The sequence below is a fragment of the Tamandua tetradactyla genome, chromosome 23, assembly GCF_023851605.1.
Source record: "Tamandua tetradactyla isolate mTamTet1 chromosome 23, mTamTet1.pri, whole genome shotgun sequence".
Classification (NCBI taxonomy): Eukaryota; Metazoa; Chordata; class Mammalia; order Pilosa; family Myrmecophagidae; genus Tamandua; species Tamandua tetradactyla.
This window is the reverse complement of record NC_135349.1, coordinates 8,789,505-8,812,629: the sequence shown is the minus strand read 5'-3', so window position 1 is coordinate 8,812,629 and position 23,125 is coordinate 8,789,505. Positions and strand designations below refer to the sequence as shown.

At 55.0% G+C, this 23,125-nt stretch overlaps 2 protein-coding genes across 5 annotated transcripts in view; both read right to left on the bottom strand.

The window, feature by feature from the left end:
• The window catches only part of ZAN (zonadhesin), a 39,829-nt gene extending 31,309 nt beyond the window's left edge, over window positions 1-8,520 (bottom strand). For 3 of the 4 annotated variants that reach the window (XM_077140819.1, XM_077140822.1, XM_077140821.1), the window contains exons 1-14: window positions 8,478-8,520; window positions 7,859-7,955; window positions 6,773-6,825; window positions 6,128-6,274; window positions 5,722-5,993; window positions 5,422-5,509; window positions 4,500-4,652; window positions 2,531-2,596; window positions 2,168-2,332; window positions 1,775-1,866; window positions 1,508-1,586; window positions 1,268-1,396; window positions 492-763; window positions 100-184 (exon numbers count right to left, since the gene is read on the bottom strand). In XM_077140819.1, coding sequence (XP_076996934.1) covers window positions 100-184; window positions 492-763; window positions 1,268-1,396; window positions 1,508-1,586; window positions 1,775-1,866; window positions 2,168-2,332; window positions 2,531-2,596; window positions 4,500-4,652; window positions 5,422-5,509; window positions 5,722-5,993; window positions 6,128-6,274; window positions 6,773-6,825; window positions 7,859-7,935 — 1,678 coding nt within the window. In that variant the 5' untranslated portion in view covers window positions 7,936-7,955; window positions 8,478-8,520. The other variant, XM_077140820.1, reaches the window with a different exon arrangement.
• An 8,005-nt stretch (window positions 8,521-16,525) lies between these two features.
• EPO (erythropoietin) lies at window positions 16,526-18,543 on the bottom strand. The gene is given in 4 exon segments (XM_077140817.1): window positions 16,526-17,269; window positions 17,459-17,638; window positions 17,905-17,991; window positions 18,241-18,543. Coding segments are annotated over 4 exon segments (726 nt in total). The 3' UTR covers window positions 16,526-17,113.
• Between the last annotated feature and the right edge of the window lie 4,582 nt (window positions 18,544-23,125).

Here is a 23,125-nt window from a genome sequence, read left to right as displayed (position 1 = left end):
GGCACAAGAGAGGATCCCATAAAATGGTTCCTATGGAGTAGTCCAAGAGATGGTCATTCCAGGGTACGGCCCCCTTTTGGGCCTTGGGCTTTGTCTTACCTGAGCAGGTCCCATGACGGATGGAGATGAAACCTACAGCAACCTCAAAGGTGGTGCTGGTGCCCGTGATGGCCTCAAGTATCAACTGAAGGAAAGTGGGGAGAGAGAAAAGCAGAGAGAGAAATGAAAATGAAGCCCCAGCAGCTCAGCAACTCTACAAGGCATAGAAATTGTCTTCTCCAAAAAATACCTTGTTCTGGCCTCCACAGTCCAGCCCTGTCCCCACCCCTTTTCAGGAAATGAATATTCTTCCCTTTAACAGTAACTTCACCTCTTCTCTGGTCCCCTTCTAGCTTTCCATCTTCTCACCCCTCGTTGTCCTCCGGGGTTCCTGGCATCATGCTCCACCTTCCCCCACAGACACGTGTAGACACACTCCCTCCATCTCTCACCTGCATGGGCTGCTGATGTCCTGAAGGGATGGTGACGGAGGCCTGCAGCCAGCCAGGGCTCTGAGACCCAACACGGCTCCAGAGAGTGTCTGAAGTGGTCCCTCCAGGACTCCCCAACAGGAGCTGGAGAGTAGGGCCCTCTCCAAGGCCAAACATGTGGTAAGAAAATTCCACGCAGATGACCTCAGAGGCACAGAAGGGCCAGCTCACCAGCTGGACAGACTTCCCCGCCTGGGAGGCCTTATCAGCTTCCAGGTAGATGTAATGATGCTCTGAACAAAAGGAGGGGACAAGGCAGAATGAGATCCCTTGAGAGGCTCTGACTAAATTTGCTGGAACAACTCCTTGATTTCCCAATGGTGGTCTGAGGTGGGCAGCCAAACTCCTACATTTTTTACTTTCTTTTTTCAGCCCCTGCTCTTTTTAGACTTCAAACAGAAGAAAGGATCAGAAAGAAAGGGAAAACCAAACCAACCAACCAGGTTCCTTTGCTGAAAATGAGATGTGGCTTTGGAAGCCTGAGGCTCGATGGAGGAAGAGGTCTGGATTTTTTTTTGGGGGGGGGGGGGCTTCAGTGATCTCACAGCTGTGAGAATGCTCTTTCACCTCCACAGCTCTGTCCAAATGGTATTTTCCCAACAAACATAGCTGCTGCTGACTGAGTTTCACCATTATAAAATCTTAATGACCTTTCCTCCATGAGTCATGCCAGGACACCCTAGAGTTGGAACCAGATTCAGTGATTCAAGGGCTTGAAGGGCCCTCAAACTCCTCACCTCCTTTAGGGGGCCCTTGGGCAGATGCACTTCTATTTCCCCGGCTCCAGTGTCCACCGTCCCCCGATACCTGGATCCAGTCACAGAAGGGGCGGGCATCATCTTCAAAGTCACACTGAGGAAAGCTCTCTAGGGGCCGAAATGGGAGATTTGAAAAACTTCCACCATGTTCTTCATTCTCCCCTTCCTATCCTGCCCAGATTCACAAAGATCTGGGCTTCCCAGGGGCCCTGCCCTCACCTCCACAGGGAGCAATGCCGATTGCATCCACTGCCACAGCTGGCTCTGGGATCACTCCAAACACGCCCACTATGATGAACTGGAGAGAGAGGAATGGTGGGCCTGGAGTGAGCACAAGACCCCAAGCACCAAGCCGTTGTATGACTCGACTGCACTCGGACACTCGGGACCCTCACTTCCAGGGCCCAGACCCTCCATGCATTTCAGCATTGGGGGAGGCGGGTGCCTTCTACCTGCCAGGAAACCTAAGCCCTCGCTCTGTTCTACCTGAATCTCCCCCTGGCCTGTAAATTTCACAGAAACCGGTTGCCAACTGGGTCCCGGTATTCCTGAGAAGAGAATGTGCTTCCGGATGCTGCCTAAAAAGAAGGAATGGGAGAGAGAAGTGAAAGTAAGGACACTGCGGAGTGACTAAAAACCTCTACTCCAAAGGATGAGTAGCACAGGGAATACTTGAAGGCCACATCCCCCTAAATTCACCCTTCTCTCTCTCAGGTGCCGGCACCTTTATTTCTCCAAGCTCCCGGCTCCCACTCTGTGGAATAAAGTCCTACACGTCCCCGATTTCCCGAGACCCCGAGGGACGCCCCATATTTCACTCCCCGCCCCCCACCCCGGGAGATGAAGCCCCAGAAGGCCAGCAGGCGAAGGACTTCTAACCCAGGACTTTGGCGAAGACTTGGAGGCCAGCGCCGGGAGACTGGGCGCGGAGGATGTAGCGGAAGGTGAGGCCCAGACAGCCCGGCGACTGGCTCAGGGGGCTCAGCAGCACCGCCTTCTGCTCCGGCTTGGCGTCCTTGGGGTCCAGGAGCAGGTAGGAGCCCTCTGGGAAGGAACAGAGAGACCGGTGACGAGGGGCCTGGGATTCGGGTGACGCGGCAGCAGGGATGAGGGGCCCCAGGGGGCGCCTGGCCCCGGGGAGCCCCAACCGGATGTGGCCTCGGTCCGCCCAGAAGTGCGTGGCCAGCCAAGGTGAGGGAGCTGTGGCCGCCCAACGATTCCCCAAAGCAGCGGCTCGCAGACCTTTGTCCTTGGGGCTCTGACTTCTTAGGTCCTCTGGAGTCACAGCCTCTTCCTTTTCTTGACCCTCTGGAGATGGCCGAGTAACACGAACGCGTGAGAGGGGGCCCTTGGGGTACCCTAGGCTGGCTCCCTACCCACCCGTCGCCACCAGCGCAGACAGCCAATCAGCCTGGACCTCGCCCCATGACGCAACTAGTAGCTGGGAAGAAAACTGGAGCCGTCTCTTAGGGAGTCCCGAGCAGGGAGTCCCGAGCGTGTGCGCCCACTTGTCTGGCCGCCCCTTGGTCCAGCCAGGTGCAGGGCGGGCAGGGAGAGAGGGAGGACAAAGGGGAGGGAGAGCAGGAGTGGGAAAGAAGAGAGGAGGTAAACACCTGGGAAGGGGGAGGGGAGGGGAAGGAAGAGAAATGGTAAAATGATGACAGAAAAAGGGGGACAGAGGAGAGGTGGGAGATGAAAAAAATATGAGGAAGTGAGCATGGTGAGAGGGGAAGGGAAAGGGAGGAAAATCTTAGGCCAGCCAACGTTTATTGAAGCTGGGGGGATGCAGAGATGGGCTGGGCCATCCTGCTGACCAGGGACCCAGAGTGAAGTTGGGCGTGGGGGTTCTTGGGGGGGCCTTTCAAGAAGGCAAACCTCAGGCAGAGGAAGGAGAGCTCAGAGTGGGGTGGACAGAGAGGACTGATGGATCTGGGTGAGGGAAAAGTGGAGAAGAGGAGAAAATAAAATGTGGAACTTAGGTGGAAGGAAGGGAAAGGGCTGAAAAGGGAGAGATACAAAGGAAAATAGAAGAAAGAAGAGGTATAAACTGGGTAGGGGAGCCTCGTGCTCTATGATTGACCCACAAAGCCTGTCATGGCCCATACTCAGTGAGGGCTGGAAGTGTGTGTGGTACAGAGAAGACTGAGAGAGGAAATACAGAGAAAGAATAGGAGACCGAAGGAAGGGAGGGAGGGAGGGTTGGGTCAATGGTAGAAAGAGGAAGAAAAACCCAGGCAAGAGTGCAGGCAATGGTGAAAAGGAAGCTGGAGGTAAACATGGATAGAATAGAAGAGAAAGAAAGAGAATAACCTGGCAAAAAGCTTCCTAAATGGTGTCCCTGCATCTACCCTTACCCATTCCCTTGAGTGGCTTCTCAACACAAAAATCAGGTGATGTTTTAAAATATAAGTCAGATCAAGTCACTCTTCTACTCCAAATCCTGCAAAGGCTCCCCATTTCCTATAGGGAAAAAGCCTGGTGATGGCCTTCGAGGGCCTGCCTGATCTGCCCCTCCTGTGATCCCTGAGCTCCTCCCTCTATCCCTCTCCCTCTCTCTCACTCCATCCCAGCCACGCTGGCTCCCTACTGCTCTTGCAGCTCCCCAGGCCTGCTGCTACCTCAGGGCCTTTGCATGGCTGCCCCTTCTGCCAGGAATGCTTTTCATGCCTCACTCCCTCATCTCCTTCAAGCTTTTGCTCAAGTGTGAGCTGAATGAGACCTTCTCTGACCACCCTACTTAAAATTTGCAACCTGCCCCACTCCTGTGTTCCCCTTAACCTTGCTCAACTTTTTATTTTTCAATAACACTGCTCACCCTATGATATAATTTCTTTATTTGTTGTTTCAGTAACTGTCTCCCCTCGCCCCCTACTGCTCCTTGTCTGCTTTGTATCCTGACATATATCCAATGCCCCCATAGTATTTGCTGAATGAATAAATGAAAAAAGGGAAAGACATGGGGATCAGGCTGTGATGGGTTTTCCAAGTAGAACTAGTAGGATGATAGGGAGGGAAACTGGGTGGGTGCTTGGAGTTTGCTTCCTGCCATGCAGCTGGAGTAAACAGGAGTTTGAGGTTACTGCAGTTGGCCTATAGGCTGCCCCAAGCACAAGTTATTGTATTGTTGTAAAACAAACATCATAAGCTCCTGAGTAGGTCACCCGCAGCCCCAAACTGGAAATGAAAGGATGCAGCATCCCCCGTTACTCACTACCAGGTATTGAGAAGTCATCCTCAGGTCCCACTTGCCACTGCCCCGATGGCCCCGTCTTCTGGATCCACCTGGCCCCGGTGGCAGTTGGCACCCAGCTCCAGCCACAGAAGTCATTTAGAACATCAAAACTGCAGGTTTGCATCACACAGACTGAGGACAAAGAAAGGAAGGGAGGGTTGAGCCTGCTCTAAGAGGAGGCAGCTCAGAAAAGGATGCCTCAATGTGGGGTCAGAATTCTGAGTTCAACTCCGGATCCTGTTGTGAGCCATGGTGCGGTTTCAAGCCTAATATCGCTCCACTGCATACTGGCTGTTCTCCAGGTGGAGATGACTTAGGCTGCCCGCGCCTCAGTTTTCTTATCTATAAATTGGGAAAAGCAATGCCCGCCTCATTGGACTGTCACAAGGTATAAATCAGATCATGTAAGAGGAACTTCCAGCTCTGTGTCTATGTTTAGCAAAGGTTAGTTTTTCACCTAGCTTCTGGAGTTTTCCTTCCTTTGAATTTCCTCCCCTTGAATCTCTCACTTCAGCTTAGAGGGCTGATTCTTGATGGATCTGAAGTAACAGCTAGGTGTGACCAAACGTCCCGTTTGCCCGGGACTGAGGCTTTCCCACCATCTGGACTTTCCGTGCTAACTTTTCAAGACATATGGGGACGGCTGGTCACACTGGAACAGACATCACCACAACTCGACATCACAAGAGAGCCTCTCTTTAGATGCGACTGCTTCAGGAATCAAAGGTGTGGGGGTGTGGGGTGTGGGGGGTGTGGAGGTAGAGTGGAGCAGGTAGCTCCAACTTAGGGAGAAGCCAGGGCTTCTCTGGTCCCTGAGTGTCTCCCACACACTGCCCCCCTGCGGATGTGCGTGGGCAGAGAGAGAGGCTCGGTGCAGGAGGAAGGGTAAGGGGGGGCTCACCCTGATCGCAGGAGCCCCTACGGACAGAAATGGCGTCCAGAGAGATGTCCAGGTAAGCCGTTTTGCCCCTCACTGCCTCAAACATCAGCTGCCACAGGGAAGAAAAGGGGCCACCATCCCCATGAACCTCTTGGCCGGGCCTCCTGCCCCTTTGCCTCTGGCTCTCAGTTTCCTTTCTGAGTTCAGAAGGCACGCCCCCTGCCCACCCCCAGCGCCCCCCACCTTTTGCTGCAGCCGCCCCCTACCCCCCTGTCCCCTAACACCCAGACCTGGGCTCCCAGTCTCTGCCCTCGGCCTCACCCGGCTGGGGCTGACGATGCCCGCGGGCACGGTGATGGTGGCGGGCATCCAGGAGGTACTCTGCGTGTTCGTCTGCTTCCAGAGCAGTTGGCGGGGGCTGCCTCCCGCGCCGGGGAGCAGCAGCAGCTTGAGCTGGGCGCCCCACGACCTCCCGAACATGTGGTAGGCGAAGTGGACGCACAGGGGGCCGGTGTCCGAGAGGATGGGGCTGCTCAGGGCGACCACCCCGCCGCTGCTGATGGTGGGCGAATCCACGTGCAGGTAGGAGCCCTCTGGGCGAAGCAGGGCCCGCGAGGGTGAGGCCCTGACCCTCTCCGGGGCTGACCCCCAGCCCCTCTCCCGGAGCACCCAGGCAGCCTGACTCCCAGCTGCCTCCCTCCATGAGAGGGCGGCCGTGGGCCCTCACCTCCGTCGGGGTACCCCCCCTGGGGCCTGGTGATATCATCGGGGTTGGCCCCCTTGGTGCGAGTCCAGTTCCCGTCATCTCCAGACTCTTGGGTCCAGCCACAGAAGGGATTGTAGTCATCCTCAAAGTCGCACTGGGTGAGGACAGCTGGGAGCACAGGGACTCCGTGAGGCGGGGGTGAGGGGAGCAGAGCCAGAGTGGAGGGGCTGGGGGCAGCAGGGTTGTTTGGGGGCCACTGGCATTTGGGGCCCAAAGCAGAGATTTGGGAAAGCAGATCGGAGAAATAAGCCATCTCTTAGGGGGAACTCAGGGCTGGGGGCGAGGGGGAGGCAGGGGGAGCCAAATGGCTGGGTCAGGGGTGGCGAACTGGGGTCCCGCAGGCTGAGTTCAGCAGGGCAGACGGGTTCGGTCATTTTGTCATTTTCTTCATTTGAATGTGAACTTTTGAGGCTGGGCTGTGCCGGGTTCTCCCTGCCCGCATCCCTCGGCTCCCTCGGCTCCCTCGGCACATCCTTAGGTCACGGTCCAGAACCCCCAGGGCACTTGAGGGGCCCCATCCCTGGGCCCGGGACCGGGTGTGCTGGTGCCCGAACCCGGGTTCTCAGGAGGGAGAGAAGGTCCGAGCAGGCCTGGTTCCCAACTCACAGTTGTCCCTAGCTTTGCGAATCACTGGCTTCCAGTCCGGAGGCTTCTCTTTCCTTGGAGGAAGAGGAAAGGTTGATATTTGTCATGATCAAGAAACAGAAGGTTCTGCAGTCATGAGGTTTCTGAATGGTAAACCATGAGAGATGCTCCTTTTCTTCTGGTTTATCTGTACTGTATCGGTGTGTGCTGCGGTGAACGTCTGCCACTTGTCTTCATATTTTTCTGAAAAGGTCACCTGACAGGCTCCTCCCCTCAACTTCTTATCTTCCCACCTCTGAGTCGGTGCCCCGCCCGCCTGTGGGAGAAGCCTGTCCCCCTTGCCTGGGAGTTCTCCCGTGGAGCTCGGGGGTTTGCACTCTGGGCAACTCTGCCCTGTGGTTGAGGTCTTTTTGAGCCACAGCCCAAGTGTCCCCACCGAGGAGGGACTGCGTCAGTGCCACCCTGCCAGGAGCGTGGGGAGGGTGCTGTTTCCACTGCTACGTGTGACTGAACTTATAAATGAGCAACAAAAAGGAACCCGTCCCGCGGCCTCTCCCCCTCCCCCTCCAAACCCCACAGGCGGGCTGCCCCTCCCCAGGTGCTGTGGACCACAGACAACAGCCCCTTGTTCTCTTTATTTAAAGTTCCACTTGTTCAGATTTCCCCCAAATAAGCGCCAGGTCACCACACCATCCCTCAGTCCTTGCTGCCTCCTACTTGAGGTCTGTCTTTCAGCTGGACCCTCCATGGGCTTGGACCATTTTCTGAGGGCCCGACCTCCCTGTCCACCCCCTCCTCCACCCCAGACCTGTCTCCCCAACTCTGCCCCAGCTCCCTTTCCCCTCACGTTGCAGCTCTGTCCTGCTTCTCCCACCTGGGACCCCACCATGCCTCAAATCCAGTTTCTGGGGTTTGAGCCTGGCCCCCTCATGCGCCACCAATCCCCTTCCTGTCCCGGGGGGCTCCACATCCCCCTGCAGGAGTCTGCCTTTCACCCTTAGCCTGTTTGCCTCCTCCAGCGTTGCCCCATAATCTTGCTCAGAGACCCCCCCGAAGCGCAACCTGCCCCTGGTTTACCACCCGCCCGCACCCCTGAGCCCAGCTTACCGCACAGGGGCAGGTGCTCGGCCCTGGCCCCAGACAGCGCCTACCAGCAGCACCAGAGTCCAGACTGGAGGAGCCATGAGGATCCTCAGAGCCGGCTCTCAGGGGAGAGGGGGGAGGGCAGAGTGAGGCGCTGGGCTGCTCCTATGCGCCCCCGGCCCGCCCTGCTCAGCAGCCCTCTGAGGACGCCATGAAAAACGGACAACCAGAAACAAGAAAACAAGCTCAGGGTCAGCAAATCTATGATCAGTGAAATTTAAAATCCAATAGGAGAGTTAGACATGGAAATCGAGGCAAGTGAAAGAAAGAGAGCAAGAGAGAGAGAGAGAGAGAGGGAGAGAGAAAGTAAGAGAAAAAGTAGGAGACTTGGGGCGATCAGTCTGAGAAGTCTAATATCCAAGAAAAAGAGTACCAAAAAGAGAGAACAGAAGAGAGGAACTTGTTTTTAAAAAAACATATACAAAAAAATTTCCCAGAGGTGAAATACATGAACCTTCTTGATTAAAAGGTGCCTACTACAATGACTGCAAGGAGACCCGTGCGAGCTGTGTCATGACATTTCAGAATATCAGGGAAAAGAGAAGCGCCTAAACACTTCCAGATAGAAAGAAACGGTACATACTAAGGATCAGGAATCCGCATGGCACTGGGCTTTTCACTGGCAACCATGGATTCTAAAAGGCAATGGAACTTTGCAGAATTCCGAGGAAAATCATTTCGAAGCTAAAATTCTATAGCTGGCAACAGTGGCAAAGGCTGCTGGAAGGTCAAGTAACGTGAGGATTGGAAATGTCCATTGGCAAATAATTCAAAGAGACACATCACAGAGGAAAAATACAAGCCTGGAAAAGACGTCTGCTTCTCTAATAAAAAGGGAAATACTAGCGAAGATGACAACTGGTATAGTGACTGAAATTTTAAAGGATGCATAACATGAGGTTGGCCAGGCCACAGTAGACACACTGGAGTACATTGGTGATAAAGCCATATGCTGGTGAAAACTTCTTGGAAGGTGATTTGACAATGACTATTAAACTTTCAAGCGAGTGTTTATCTTTTGACCCAGGATTTCCTTTCTAAAAATCTTCCCCCGGACATACTTGTGCCTTTGCACAAAGATATCTATATTAAAGATGTTAATTACAGCACTGTTTACAATAGGAAAGCCCAAACCAAGGTCACCTACATGTTTGCCAGCAGATATGTGATCAGATCATATTAAGAAATCTTACTCATATTAAGGAATATTAGACAGGTATTAGAAAGGATGGTGGTAGATCTGTATGTCCTGATAGTGGAAAGAACACCTAGACAGATTATTAAATGAAAGCGGAAAGTCACAGGAAAAAAAATGGTTGTAATGTGATGCCATTTAGGTAAAATCCCAAAACAAAGGTCTGTGTTTACATACACATATTTAGGCAGAAGCATATAAAAGGAACATGGCTACCTCTGGGAAGGGGCAAGCGAGGGTTTTCCTGTTGTCCTGCCTAAGAATCCTGTGACCCTCACAGAGCAGGAATGCTTCAGTACATGCCTCGTGTGATAGATCTGGAACATCATTAGAGGCCGTGATGAGAGCCATTTGGGGGGGGGGGGGGGGGGTCTGGTGTGAGGAAATCAGCCTGGGGGTTGGAGGAGGGAGGGGAGTTGAAGATCCCTTGTAAGGAGCCGGGATACCTTTTTACTTGGAGGAGAGGTGTAAAAACTGGGGGCAAGGAAGAGTTTTCTCTAGATAAGAGAAACTTGAGCCCTTGTAACTGCTTCTGGGAAGAGTCCACCAGCAGGAGAGATGGGGAAAGGGTCCCTGAGAGGGTGAGTGGGAAGAGTCTAGTACCCAGAGCAGAAGGTCGAGCTCACTGTGCACTGGGAGAGGGCACTGCATGTCACACGCAGGCGGTGGTGCGTTCTTCGTGCCTTCTGTTTTCCCTGCAAAGTTGGAGACAAATGGAGAAGGCTCCTTTGGCGAACTCCACCCCAATCCTGCCCTATCAGGCGAGCTCCAGCCCAATCTTTCTTGCAGCGGCTCATTCCCACCTTCCTGCTGGTGCCAAGACCACCCCTCCTTCCTCTGCCCCACCCCACCCGCCTTTATCCACACTTCCCCATTGCATCAAGGCTCCACCCCAACTCCGCCTTCCTCTGGTAGGTAGACAGACAAGTGGACAGACAACTGTGGCCCAGTTGGACAAGCACTCTGCTGGGTGAGCCTGTGAAAGGCGAACCTGACCACCTGCCTAAGGAAGAGGGGAGCTGGTTAGGGAAGGCTTCGGCAGGAGGTGACACCTGGCTTTCCTTCTAAAGGAGCTTGGAGGAGCATGGCACTTTGGGAGTCCCGCAAGGATGATAATATGGCTAGTGTGAATGTGTGTGTGTGTGTAAATGTGTGCATGTAGATGTCAGACTGGGAGATGCATGCCCCATCTTGAAGGACCTTGGTACTCTAAGCTTTGAGGAGCCATGCAAGTTTTTAAGCAATGGGGATGACTTGATTCCATTCACATTTTCAAAAGATTGCTCTGGCAGCCATGTGGAGTAGGAGGTGAAATGGTAGGTGCTCAAGTCTGAAGTCAAAGCGACAGGGCTGGGGACGTGGGTCCAGAAGCTTCCCAGTTCTTCCAGGCTAACCTAACTGCATGTCATCTCCTCTTCATTGCTAACAATCTCGTCTTCATTTCCCACGTGCTTTTCCACCACACACGTGGTTCCCTCGCTGTGCTCTGCTGAGAGCCACAGCTCTGCAGAGGAGCTCCTTGGGCTGCTGGGGATTGAAATGAGCAGGGAGAGGGTTCCTACCCCAGCCAGAACAGATCCGCTTTCGTCAGTTTCATAAATGGCAATTCTACATAAGATCATACTGAAGAGGCAGTTTTGCTGCTTTCAAAACCCGTTGGCTCCCACGGCACACACAGGGCTGCATCGAGGCTGGAGGGTTGGGGCGGGACAGTGGGCTGGGATTTCTTGTGTCCCACCCCACCCAGGTGTTCCTAGAAACCTTAGGTGTGCCTCGCTTGGGCAGTCACCCACCCCTGCTATCAAATCCGAGCCCAGGATGCCTGGCTTTTTCTTTTCTTTTCTTTCTTTCTTTTTTTTTTCTTCATTTTTAAACACTTTTATTTGCACATCATATAATCCAGCTTAAGTAAAAAATCAGTGGTTCCCAGTTTAATCACATAGCCATGCCTTCACCATCATAATCCATATGAGGACATTTCCTTTTCTTCTGCAAAGAATCCCATATCCCCCCTTATTGACATTTAGTTTTGGCATATTGCCTTTGTTACAGTCAATGGGAGCATATAACAATGTTACATTGTAGACCCTAGTTTGTGTTGGTTGTATTTTTTCCTATATACCACCCCATCTCCATCAACCTTGCAATGTTGACATTCATTTGTTCCCCCTCATGCAAAAACATGCTTATATTTGTACATTTAATCACCACCATTGTCCACTCCAGTCATCACTAAGTTATACTGTCTCAGTCTTTATCCTCTATCTTTCCTTCTGTGTCATACAGGTCCCCAGCCCTCTTCCCTCAATCATACAGTTAGCTTCGCTCAGTGTACTTGAAAAAAATGTGCTAACATCAGATAGTATCGTGCTATCCATTTCTGGATCTTTACAATCAGTCCTGTGGAACATTCTGTATTCCTTCACACCAAATGCCCAATCTCTACCCTCTTTCTATCTCCTGATAACCTGTGTTCTTAACTTTAATTCTCCAAGTTCACTCAGTAATATTAGTTCATATTAATGAGACCATACCATATCTCTCCTTTTGTTTCTCGCTAATTTCATAATGTCCTCAAGGTTTATCCTTCGTTCTAGCTTAGAGCTGTGTAATAGTCCATCGTGTGTATATACCCGTGCTTGTTTAGCCATTCATTCTTTCATGGACATTTGGACCGCTTCCATCTCTTGGGTGACTGGCTTTTGCCCTTGACAAGTGCCCATTCTCCAGAGGTGTCAGGGAGCAGTGACACAGTCACGCTACCAGTCTCCAGGAAAGAAGTAAAGCCCCTTTGCAGGGCCGGGGACTCCTTCCTAAACAGGCTGGAGAGCACCCCTGGGGAGTGCCAGTGGGGCCCAGGGCAGGGGCAAACTGGGACAAGAGAGACTTTCTTTCCCTTTATGTCATAGCTGCGGGACATAAAGGATGCCCACGCCAAACCTTTCTCTTCCCAGATACCAGGATAGCAGAGCAATCGACAGAGCCAGGACAGGCTAGGAAACGGTTAACCCACTGCAGAAGACAATCGATCTACAGCCCCTAGAGGTTGGGCAACAGGTCCTCTGAGGGCAGCTTTTGCTGACCTCCCTTTTGCATCATAGGACTGAAGAACCGCTGCTTCCAACCTGGGGGAGGTGGGGGGTGCAAGCTGTAGTTTTCTAGGGCTGCTGGAGGAAATCGCAAACCAAGTGGCTTAAAACAGCTTCGCCTCTTTCTCCCTGCCGCTGGACACCGGCATTCCCTGGTGCTCCTTGGCTTGGAACCGCCTCACTCCAAGTTCTGCCTCCACCTTCACAGCTGTCTTCCCTTTGTGTCTGTACCTCTGGATCTTCTTATAAGGACACAAATCATATGGAATTTAGGGCCCACCCTAATCCCGTATGACCTCATCCTAACTTAGTAATTACGTCTGCCAAGATCCTATTTCCAAATTAAGTCACGTTTTGAGGTTCCAGGTGGATATAAGTTTTGTCGCCCATTTCTACACTATTCAATGCAGTATAGGCACTCAAGTCAAAGCAGGAAGGGAGGCAGCATTGGGCAGCGCATTTTGGGAAACCAGGAATGGGCAAGGTCCTGGAGTGGGGGAGGGGGATTGTCGCCAGCTGCAGGAATAGGTGTGAGAGACCCAGGCTGTAGGAAAACCCCGGGATTCACTCCAGAGAACTGGAGGCCAGTCCTGGCTTTACTCTGTGTCCTTGGACACTTGTCTCACCCTCTCTGAGCCTTAGTTTTCTCATCTGTAAGATGGAGGGGAGACAGAGAATCAGCCCAGCCAAGGGATTTTGTTACTGCTGGTAACTGGAAATCCATATGTGTGGGGGTCACATGATATTTTTCCTAAGAATTCCTTTTTAAAAATCAAGAAGGGAATTTATAGATTTTGGGGCATGACTCGCATACGTCGGGAAACGACTGCTATCTGTTTTTCTTTTGCCAGTCATCTTTCATAATGTCACAATTTTACGATGGAATTTTAGTGGAATTAGCCTTGAATCGCTTGAAATGATATAATTACCATTCAGCAGAGATTCCAACGTCTAAGAGACCCCATTGAGCTGACTCAACTCCAGCAATGCTCACCTGCTCTGGCGAGACCAGGAGGCTGAGTAATTCCAGTAAAAATCCTGCGTGCCAGGGTGAGGCAGGTGCATTCGGGCGGCCTGGCACTCAGGCCTGGGAAAAGATCTGGGCCAGGGAGTGTCCGAGGCCTGGGGACGGCTGTTGAGGTAGAGAGCTGGGGCTGGAGGGAGGCCCAGAGGGGAAGCTCGTACAGGAAGCAACCTCTGACTGTCCAAGGAGGTTAGTAGGAGCTCAAGGCAGGCAGGGGACAAAGTGGGAAAGTTATTAGCGAGAAGTGGACAGTCCTAATGCCTTGATAGCCACAGCTGTTTTTTCCTGCCGTCCATGCCCTCTGCTCTCTCCTCAACCTGACAACCTGTGTGTCTTAGAGCCCCAGCTGCTAAAACAAACACCACACAATGGCCGGACTTAACAGGAATTTAGAGAAGGATTGCTTTCACCAGGGTTGGTGCCGTCTGGCCAGAAGGCAATCTTTGAGGTTCCTTGGCTTTTCTGTTACAAGGCGGTGCGCATGGGGCATCTTCTCCTTTCTCGTCCAGGTTCCATTGACTTTAGCTTCTGGCTGCTGCCCGTGGTCTCTCCTTCCATGTCCAATTTCCTTTGCTTATAAGGACTTCAGCCCTATTGGACAAACGTCCACCCTCATTCAGCGTGGGCACGCCTTAATGAATTACTTCTTCGAAAGTAATTTCAAAGAAAATTCACTTTTTACAAATGGGTTCACACATTTGGGTTTGGGACTGAACATGCCTTTTGTAGGGGGCCATGATCCAAACCCCAACCCCATACTTCAGATGAAGAGGGCCTCTGGAGTCAAGTGGTCCTCTGGCTTCTGCTCCTGGCCTCCCCTCATCATGCCTTATGACCTGGGAAAGCCCCGTCATCTCTCTGGACCCCAGTTTCTTCATCTGCAAAATGGGTCTCCTCTACTGCCCCTGCCTTCCTTGCGGGATTAGGAGAGCAAATGAGAGAATGGCTGGGAAAGTACCTCGTGGTGCACCAAGCCACTAGGCAATTATGCGACCTGCTGGCTCTGGCCTGGGCTGCACTGGTTCCTGTCCCCGGGAGAGGATATCGCAGGAGCTATCTCAGTCACTTGCCTCACAGAACTTGGTTTCTCCATCTGACAAATGGGGATGGTACCTACTTCCCTCCTGCTTCATGGAGAAGAAGTGAGACACACAAGCGACCACGAAGGTGCAAGAGTCTCAGTGTGTCATTGAGAAGAATAGTCCCCGTTGTACAGATTAAGGTTGCAGCCCTGGCCTGGGCTTGAAGAACCTCTGGAAGTTGGCCACACCCTCCTGGCATGACCATGTCTCCCAGCAGGGACACTGCCTCCTAGGTGGGTGTCCTCCCTTCCCATAAGCCTCCAGACCCCACCTCTCAGCCCTCAATCACATCCCAAGCTGTCTGGGTCTCGATTCATGTGCTGCCACCTTCCCACCCCCAGGGCAGTGCCCACTGTGGGAGAGTCTGTGGGATGGCGCGAGGTCAGCCTCGGTAGTCCGGACTGAGCATCACTTCCTGTGTCCCGGCCTTCGTTAGAGGCTGCTCACGGTCAGGGCCGAATAAACGAATTGTGTTCTGGATGTTTCTCACGGACTCTCCCACCACACCTGGCCCAGGGGTGGGCATAGAGCACAGGTTCCACAGCTGTAAAAAGTCGGAAGTCAGGGAATAAGGTCAGTAGCCCTAAAACCTGGGGGAAAGAGCCAGATGTTTGACAGGAGGTGTGTAGGCCTCGGGTCCGCAGCAGGCTAAGCGGTGGACAAGGCTTGGGGGATGAGTCCTAAAATCTTGCGTTCAGGTCCTAGCTCTGTCATTCATTAACCGGATTCCTTGGGCTTAAGAACTCTTAGTTTCAACTTCCCCAATGTAAAGAGTAGATGCCTGCCTACCGCACTTACAGCAGTAGTGCAAGAGTCAGAAGCCACACGGGAAACCAGGAAACAAAATTGTGTTGAAATATATGTGTTCAGAGCCCACGGGCTCCTCTTCTTTACGGGTTACTCCAGCATTTCCCAGTAGGGCCTGCAGAGGGCACTGCAGCCCCAGAGCCGGCTTAGCGGGGCAGGGAGTCGCCTTGGGGGTCCTGCCCTGAACCGCCCCCTCCCACCACAGCGCCCCACCCCCATCCCCCACCCCGACGCAGGCCCATCTCTCTAATTTTTGTGATAGAAGCAGAAAGATTTGGGACAGTGTTCAGGATTGGGGATGCACAAGATCTCTTGCTGTCTGTACAGTTCTCCCCCGGGTGGTGATTTCCAGCTGAAGGATTATTTCTGGGAAGGAACCTGAAGTCCGTTGTCAGAGTAAAGGGTAAAGTTAGCAGCAGGAATCAAGAGTAAGGGTTGTCATAGAGACAGACAGTTTCAGGTAGATTACAGGTGACAGGGCTGGGGTTGGGGGGGGCGCTATTGCCTAACGGGTGCAGAGTTTCTGTCTGAGGTGATGGAAAAGTCGATGAAAGCACAATATTGTGAATTTAATGAATACTACTGAAGCTTACCCTTGAGAGTGGTTAAAGTGGGAAGTTTTGCGTTGTATTTATATTGCTGCAATCAGAAGTTTAAAAAGAGTGGGGGTTGAGTTAGTTTGTTCTGTTGTCACAAGGAGGGCATGAATGGATGCAGGAAGGGGTGAGGCAAGCGCAGGGGGGGACTGGGACTCCCTGTTTTCCTGGCCTTGGGGAAACTACAAAGCTCTACTTCTTCATCTGTAAAATGGGAATGCCAGCTGTCCCCATATCATGGGGTCGTGTGAGGAAAAAACAAATGATGCTGGGTGAGAGGCCTGTCCCTGCCAGATGCACTGCTGTCTCTGCCCCCTCCTGGGAGCATTGGGGTGGAGGGTTCACGGTGAAGGTTCAGGCCAGGAAAGAGGTCAGCTGCATTCAGGGGGTGCTCAGCTTAGGCTCTGACGTGGCAGAGACGGACGCTGGGCACGTAGCCTTTGTCAAAGGGGCCATAAAGGGACGGGAAATCATCAGGGTCCAGTGGGCAGGGTTTGGGGGCCCCCCCGCTCCCGGGTCCCGGCTCTGGATTCCTCGAGGGCAGCGGGGCTCACCAAAGGTTTGGCCTAGGAGGGGCTGGCGGCCTACCGCAGAGAAACAGCCTTGAATGGAGACACCTTATTGACTGATGTGGGCAGAGCTGTGGCCTCAGGCCCAGGAGGGTCAGGAGGTCAGCCGGGCTGTGCAAGGCAGCACGTAGGGCCTGACTGCCCCCACCCCTCGTTCCCCAGGACTGCCCCACTGCCAGGATGGGCCACTCTGGAGACTCCGAGGACAAAAAAAAAAAGAGATCGGGGCTCCCAGGAAAACAGAAAGCCAAGAGACGAGGTTAGTGGTTTTGGTTCTTAGCCAGTGAGGTTGAAAAATACACAAATGCTGGGCCCCATGTAAGGCAGGGGCCAGCCCCTATCCCATTTTTGCAACTCCCATCATCCCCCCCACACACACACACACACAATTGTCCAGGGGGTGCTTGTTGCAGTGGGAGTCCCCGTCAGACCTGGAAGATTCCAGGCTCGCCACCTAAATTCTCCAGTCCATCCTGGCCCTGCTTCGTAGGTGCAAAAAGACATGTTTTCTCTCCAAAGCTCGTTGTGGCATCACAGCTCTGCCGGGCAGGGAAATGCGTTTACGAGTCATCTCCCCAGCACAGTTCTATCCCTGAGTTGAAGGTTGATCTCTGAATTCCTCCTGCTCCGGGGTCTCATGCTGACCCTGTGACATCCTTAGATCTCAGAGGTGAGCTCTGGACTGTTCCTCTGGCACCTGAGATGTCACTGCTGGCACTGGAGTGTCCCTGGGACAGGCTGGCGCTGAGCTGATGGACCCGCAAAGGGTGGTGGGAGTGGTGGTGAGAAAGGCACAGCACAGGCAGGGGTGGTGAGCGAGGTGGTGGATGCATCCTGGGGCGGCGGGGGACACCCGGTCACCTGTCCCCTCTCCTGCAGGCCTCCACCGTGTACAGCGTCAGCTTTCCCCGAAGGAAATTGGAGTAGACTTGGAAAAGTTTGCGCAAAGTATCAACAGTGAATGTTTGGAGTGGCGCAGTGGAGGCTGCATCTGGAAGGGAGATGGCTTCCTTCTGCCAAGGAGTGAGCGGGAGGTTACTCACTGCAGTGCCGGGGACCCCGGAGGGAAATGGGATTGGGGACAGAATCAGGGTGGGGGAAGGAATTTGCTGAAGACAGCCCAGAATTCCTTGGCAGAGCCCCTTCTCCCCCACTTTACAGGAAAGGCTAACACAAGTGTGAGGGGGTCCACTCCTACCCACCTGGGCTCCCAGCGCCCGGAGCAGGGAGGTGAGGCTGCGCAGGCCGCTGACGGCCTTGTCCACGTGGAGCTGCAGAGCCTTGGAAGCCTGCGAGGAGTTGGCCAACAAGGCCTGGCTCTGCAGGATGGCCTCTGAGAGCAGAGACAGGCCCTCCCAGACTTCTAGGGCCTGCTGCCCAACCTAAAGGGAGCAGGGACGCGGAGTCAGCTGGCTCAAGCCATTCCTTCCCTGCTCCCCATCACCAGCCCCAAGCACCGAGCGGAGCAAACAGGAGGTGTGCAATAAGGTTTGTTGAATGAATAAAAGAACAAATGAGTAAGTAAGTGAGTGCACGAACTCCATCCCACCCTCATCTCTGCAGCTCAATTTCTTGTCTCAGTCTCCCTCCCTCTCCAATCAGGTTCCCAAAATGAGACTCCCCACGAGGAAGGAACACATGACCTCACCTCCATCTTCTTCCAGTTACGGAAGTTAACCCTGGTGTCTGGCACGGTGATATTCTCACTCAGGCTGCAGCCTTCAGGGTTGCCCGCCTGAAAGGCACAGGCTCAGGTCAAGGCCCAGGGACCCTTGGCAGCTGCAGGCTCATCGCAGGACCCGCTGTGCCTCTCTCCCTCCCCCAGCCTCCACACGTGCTTTGGGGGGTCACCGCTTGGTCTTTTTTTTTTTTTTTTTTTTTTTTATGGCGGGGGGGAGGGGCGTCTGGCTTCCCCTTGCCCCACCCCTGAACCGGGAGTCAGGAAGGGCTCCAGGTTCCCGGATGTGTGGGGGGGAGGCCTCACCGTGACATTCTCGGCCTCCTTGGCCTCCAGGATGTACCTCTCCAGGACTCGGCTGTCACAGATGAGGCGTGGCGGGGAGGCCAGCACTGGGAGGCCCAGAAGAGGCAGCAGCAAGGGCGGCAGAAGCAGCAGGGCAGGCCATTCTAGAAAAGGGGGCCAGGATGAGGCAGGGGTAGGGAGGAAGGGGTTGCTGGGGGTGGGGAGGGCGGGCAGCTGGGGGCGTCCTGCTCCTCTGCACCCCCCTTTCCCTCCTGACCCCAACCTCCCAAGCCCTGGGGCTCAGCCTCCCTTGCCTTCATTCATTCAGCGGCCGCCTACACACCCCACCCCCCAGCTACCGGCATCCCCTTCTCGGGGCCAAACTTCAATCCTGGTTGACAGAGGCTGTCCCACTCGCAGGTCCCGCTGGCGGCTCCGAGACCCAGCTATCCGCTTCGTCCCCACCCACACGGCAGCCCCTCGTCGCCCGGAACCCAAAAGCCTTGTCCCCGTCTCCCGCTCAGATTTCTTGCCTTTCGCAGGGACTCCCCAACCCGGGCCGGCACGTGGCGCCGCCCCCCCCCTCGGGGTCCTCGGCTAGTCGCGGGTCCTTGAACCCAGCCACCTCGCGGTCAACAGTCCCGGCGGCAAATCCCTTCTCCAACACCGGGCCGGGACCCGCTGGAGCCGGACAGGGGGCGCCCCCGGCCCCCCCCGGCGGCAGGTACTCACCGCGCACCCCCATCTCCGCACCTCGCCGGGGCCCCTCAGCGACCCGGGGCTCGGCCGGCCCTCATCCCGGGAAGCTCGGCAGGGGCAGCGAAGCCCTAGTGGCTCGAAGGAGGGGGCAACTGCCCAGGGGTCGGGGGAGCGCGAGCGCAGCGCCCCTGGCCGGGGTCCGAGAGGAAGGCGCGGCGAGGCGACCGGCTGGGGTTGGCCTGGGGACTGTGCGGCCCCGGCCGGGGGTCGGGGTTGTTATCAGCATGTGTGCGTGCGTGTGTGGGGGTGGGGTGGGGGCGAGGGTGTGTGCGGGAGGGGTCGCCGGAGGTGGGGGCCCGACGGGGTCAGAGCCCGGGGCAGGACGCCTGGGTCGGGGGCTCGCCGGGCCCGGAGGGAACGAGAGCTGCTGCAGGCGCGCGCGCGTGCGGGGGCCACTGGCCGCGCGCGTGCGGGGGCCACTGGCCGCCCGCGGGACCCCCGGGGCTCTGGGAGGGCAACGCAGCTGGGGGTGCACCCAGAAGGGGGCGATTCTGGAAAAGGCAGGGACCCCCACACCTCCTCTGGGGGTGGGAGCCAGGTGGGGTGGATTCCAATCTTGCACCCCCACCCCCACCCCCACCCCTCCACCACCCCCACCCCCCCACTCCAGCTCAGAGCTGGGAGTGCCTGGGTTTCTGCCTGGGTCCAGACACCCCCGAAGCCCCTGGCAGAGGCTAGCTGGTAGTTGCCTCCCTTCTCACTATCCCAGTGTGTGTTCTAGAAGCCAGTGTTGTCTGTTTGAGGAAGTGTACTGAGCAAAGAATTTGGGACTCTTCTCCCTCATCCCTCATTTTCTAGAACCCTGAAAACACAGAAGTTTAACTTTTAGGACACAGAGCACATGGCATGCTGTTCAGGACACATTATGCATTTTGGCATCACTTTTTTTTTTTTTTTGACCCATGTCACAAGATTTTTTCAGAACCCTGAAATAGCGCTAACCCCAAGAGTGAAGGGAATTTGAATTTGCAGCTAAGACTTTGGGGCTTCGGGGAAGACCCATGCAAGGGGAACAAGCTCCCTGGACTAAGAGTTGAAGGCCAGCTAGCCTTTCAAACCTGGGGAAGTGGCCTGAGTCCCTGAGCCTCAGTGTCTTCCTTGAGGAATGGGCGTGATGAAAGTATTGGTCCCACCTCATGCGTGTCTCAAACGACAGAAAAGTCCTACAAACACAGGTGATTATATATGTGTATTCCTGTATTCCCCACCCTGCCTTTATTTGAGATATTTATTCCTGCATTCAGTGCTCACTTTGTGCGAGACCCTTGACTACACACTTTGCAGGATAGAAAAACATGTTAAGACCTAACTCCTGCCCTCCTGGAGTTTGTAGCTTGTAAATGGAGATGAGACAGGAACACAGGGCAGTGTGTGAGGACGGAAGTGTGCAGACTGGAGCTGCAAGAGTTTGCAAGAGGAGGGAGCTCACCTCTTCCTGGGGGCAATCAAGGAGGCTTTTGATGAGGTGACAATGAGCTTGGCCTTGAAGGGTGGGCAGGATTTCAGTGGGAAGAGATGGAGGCAGGTTGGGGGAGAAGCTGAGTCAGCCAAAGTGAATGGAGGGCTGCGTGCATTGGGGAGGGGGTAGAATGCGAGGGGCTTGGTTGGGAAGGGCCGGGAATGCCACCTGGAAGATTTCGAGTTTTGTTTGGAAAGGGTGGGGAACATTCATTCATTCATCCAAGAGATATCATGGGGTACCTCCTCTTGGCAGGCACCTGGGGACAGAGCAGTGATGTGACAGACAAGAATCCCTGCTCTCTGGGAGCTGGCATCCCAGTGGGCGGCAGACCGTAAGTGGAAATGAATAAAAAATAGAGCGTGTCAAATGGTACTCAGAGCTAAGGAGAAAAGGCATCAAGGGAGAGATCAGGAGGCTGGGGGTGGGTGGATTTCAGATCCTCTAGTGATGCCATGCTGAGAAGGTAGTCCGAGTCGAGGAAGGGTCCTCAAAGATATCTGGGGGCTGAGCATCATCAATGAGGGATATCAAGAGGGTAATGGTGGGACAAATGCAGACAGAGGAGGCAGGGCCATGAGTTACAAAGTTCTCTGGCTGGAAGCCTAGAGCCCAGCTCCCCTGCCCTCCTCCTCACCTTGCACCTGCTCCCTGGGGCCCTCCTTGAACCTGGCACCCTGGCTCCCAGTCCTGCACACCCCACTGTGTGCTCCTGTCCCCGTTCCCCTCTCAGGACCTTGGCAGCCTCCCAGCCCCGTGCAGCCTCCGGAGCCAGGTTCTGCTCCCTTCCCAGAACCCAGCTGTGGAGACGCACATGCACACTCACGTCCACACATCCGCACGTGCGTTCTGCCCCGACACCCCCCATCCCACCCACCCCCCGCCAGTGCTCTGCTTTCCCAGTTCCCTGGCTCCTGCGTCACTGTCCTGACCTGACCATGGAGAGGGGGCCAGGGACAGATGGGGATGGGGAGGGGGGCCTAAGGAGCAGGAGGAGAAGGAGGCTTTTGGCTGATGGGCCTGCTCTTCCCCTCCCAGCAATTTGTCAGGCCCTGAGCAAATCTCCCAGGCCCCTGCCTGCATGTGCACGGCCCCTAGATCCTGGAGGCTGGGGCCTGCTGGAGCCCGGTAGTGCTGGTAAGAGAGAGCTATGATTGCAGTTTGGGCAAGAGGGAAGAGGAGAAAATCTTGGTCCACCCCATACCCACTCTTTAAGCTGGAACCACCTGCGAAGTGGGCCAAGACTGGCTGGTGGCCCAGCCTCATCTCAGGTGCGGGATACTGCCCAGTGGGGGTCATCCATCCTCAATAGCAGCCAGCTCTGGGGGAGCAGGAGAAGACCACCTGCTACCTGGTGGTCCACCTGCCCAGTGTCCACTCCAACCGCCGGCTCCCATCCAGTGGCATGCTGAGCCAGTCCCTGCACCACCGCAGATGGTCTCTGGCTGCCCTCTGCCTCACCTTGTGCCTGCCCCATCCCGGGACCCTCCTGGAACCTGTCACCTCTGGCTCCCAGTCCTCTCCAGTTCACACCCCACCCAGCCGATAGATTAACTTTCCCATTGAATAACCTTGTCTGGGTGACGCCCTTCCATAGGAATCAGCAGTGGCTCCCCATTGCTCCGGAATGAAGACTCGACAGCCCAGCTCTCCAGCCTGCTCTCCCACTTTGCTCGGTCCTACCCCTCCTGCCCTCACCTGAGCTGAGTTAAAGGGTGTGCGACTTCCTGACCTTTGCTCACGCCAGCCTTCCCCACAGATGGCCCCACACACACAACCCATCCCTGTCCTTCCCAGCCCACAGCCAAGCATTATTCCTCCTCCATGGAGCCTTCCCTGAGCCCCCATCAGGAAATACTGCCTCCTTCCTCTGCACCTCCATCTTTATGCCACAGCCTTAGGCCTTCTACTGGCAGGGCCGCCATGTACAACTGCCAAGGCTGAGCCCTGCTCAACTCCAGGGGGCGCCGTTCATGCAGACACAGATGGGAACAGCTGCCTCTGGAATCAGGCAGCACGGGTGCCCTGTGAATGGGAGAAGAGTGAGGCACGGGGGTGGACGGGCTTGCTTAGCTCTGGACCCAGCAAGCGCCCACCTCATTGCCTGCCTAAGTTTATCGCTTGTACGTGGAGTTGCACTTTGGGTTCCCTCCACTCCAGGCTGGTCAGCCCGAGAATGTGTGGCCTGGAGGGGGACGTGAGACGCTCCTTCTCTGCACATTCGGGTTGGAGCCCCGCCCGGACAACCCAACTCTGTGGGATCCCAGGGGCACGGGAGGTCTCATCCTCTTCCGGAGCAGGCAGCCACTGAGGCAGGGGCTGAAAAGGGACGGTTGTGACAAGAGGATGGCGGGGGTGGAGGTGGGCTCTGTTCCATGGATTCCTCCTGGCAGCCAATTCGGATGGAAAATCCAAGGAGAAGCAAATTTACAGCCCCCCTGAACTGTCCCAGACCCCCAGGCAGCACGAAGCCCCAGCTGTCCGGGGTTGAGTCCAGGTTGGGGGGTTGGGGGGTGCCTCCAGGCCACTCCTCCCTCCTCCCTTTCCAGCAGTGGCTTCTCGGCTCTGCTGGGGAGTTCAGCCAGAGGCCCGGGAGATTTTCTGTGGCTGGGAGTCTTGGAGGCTAAGGGCTTCCTGGCCCTTGGGGAAGTGGAAAGAGAGCAAGGGCACTGGAGATGGGGCTTCTGC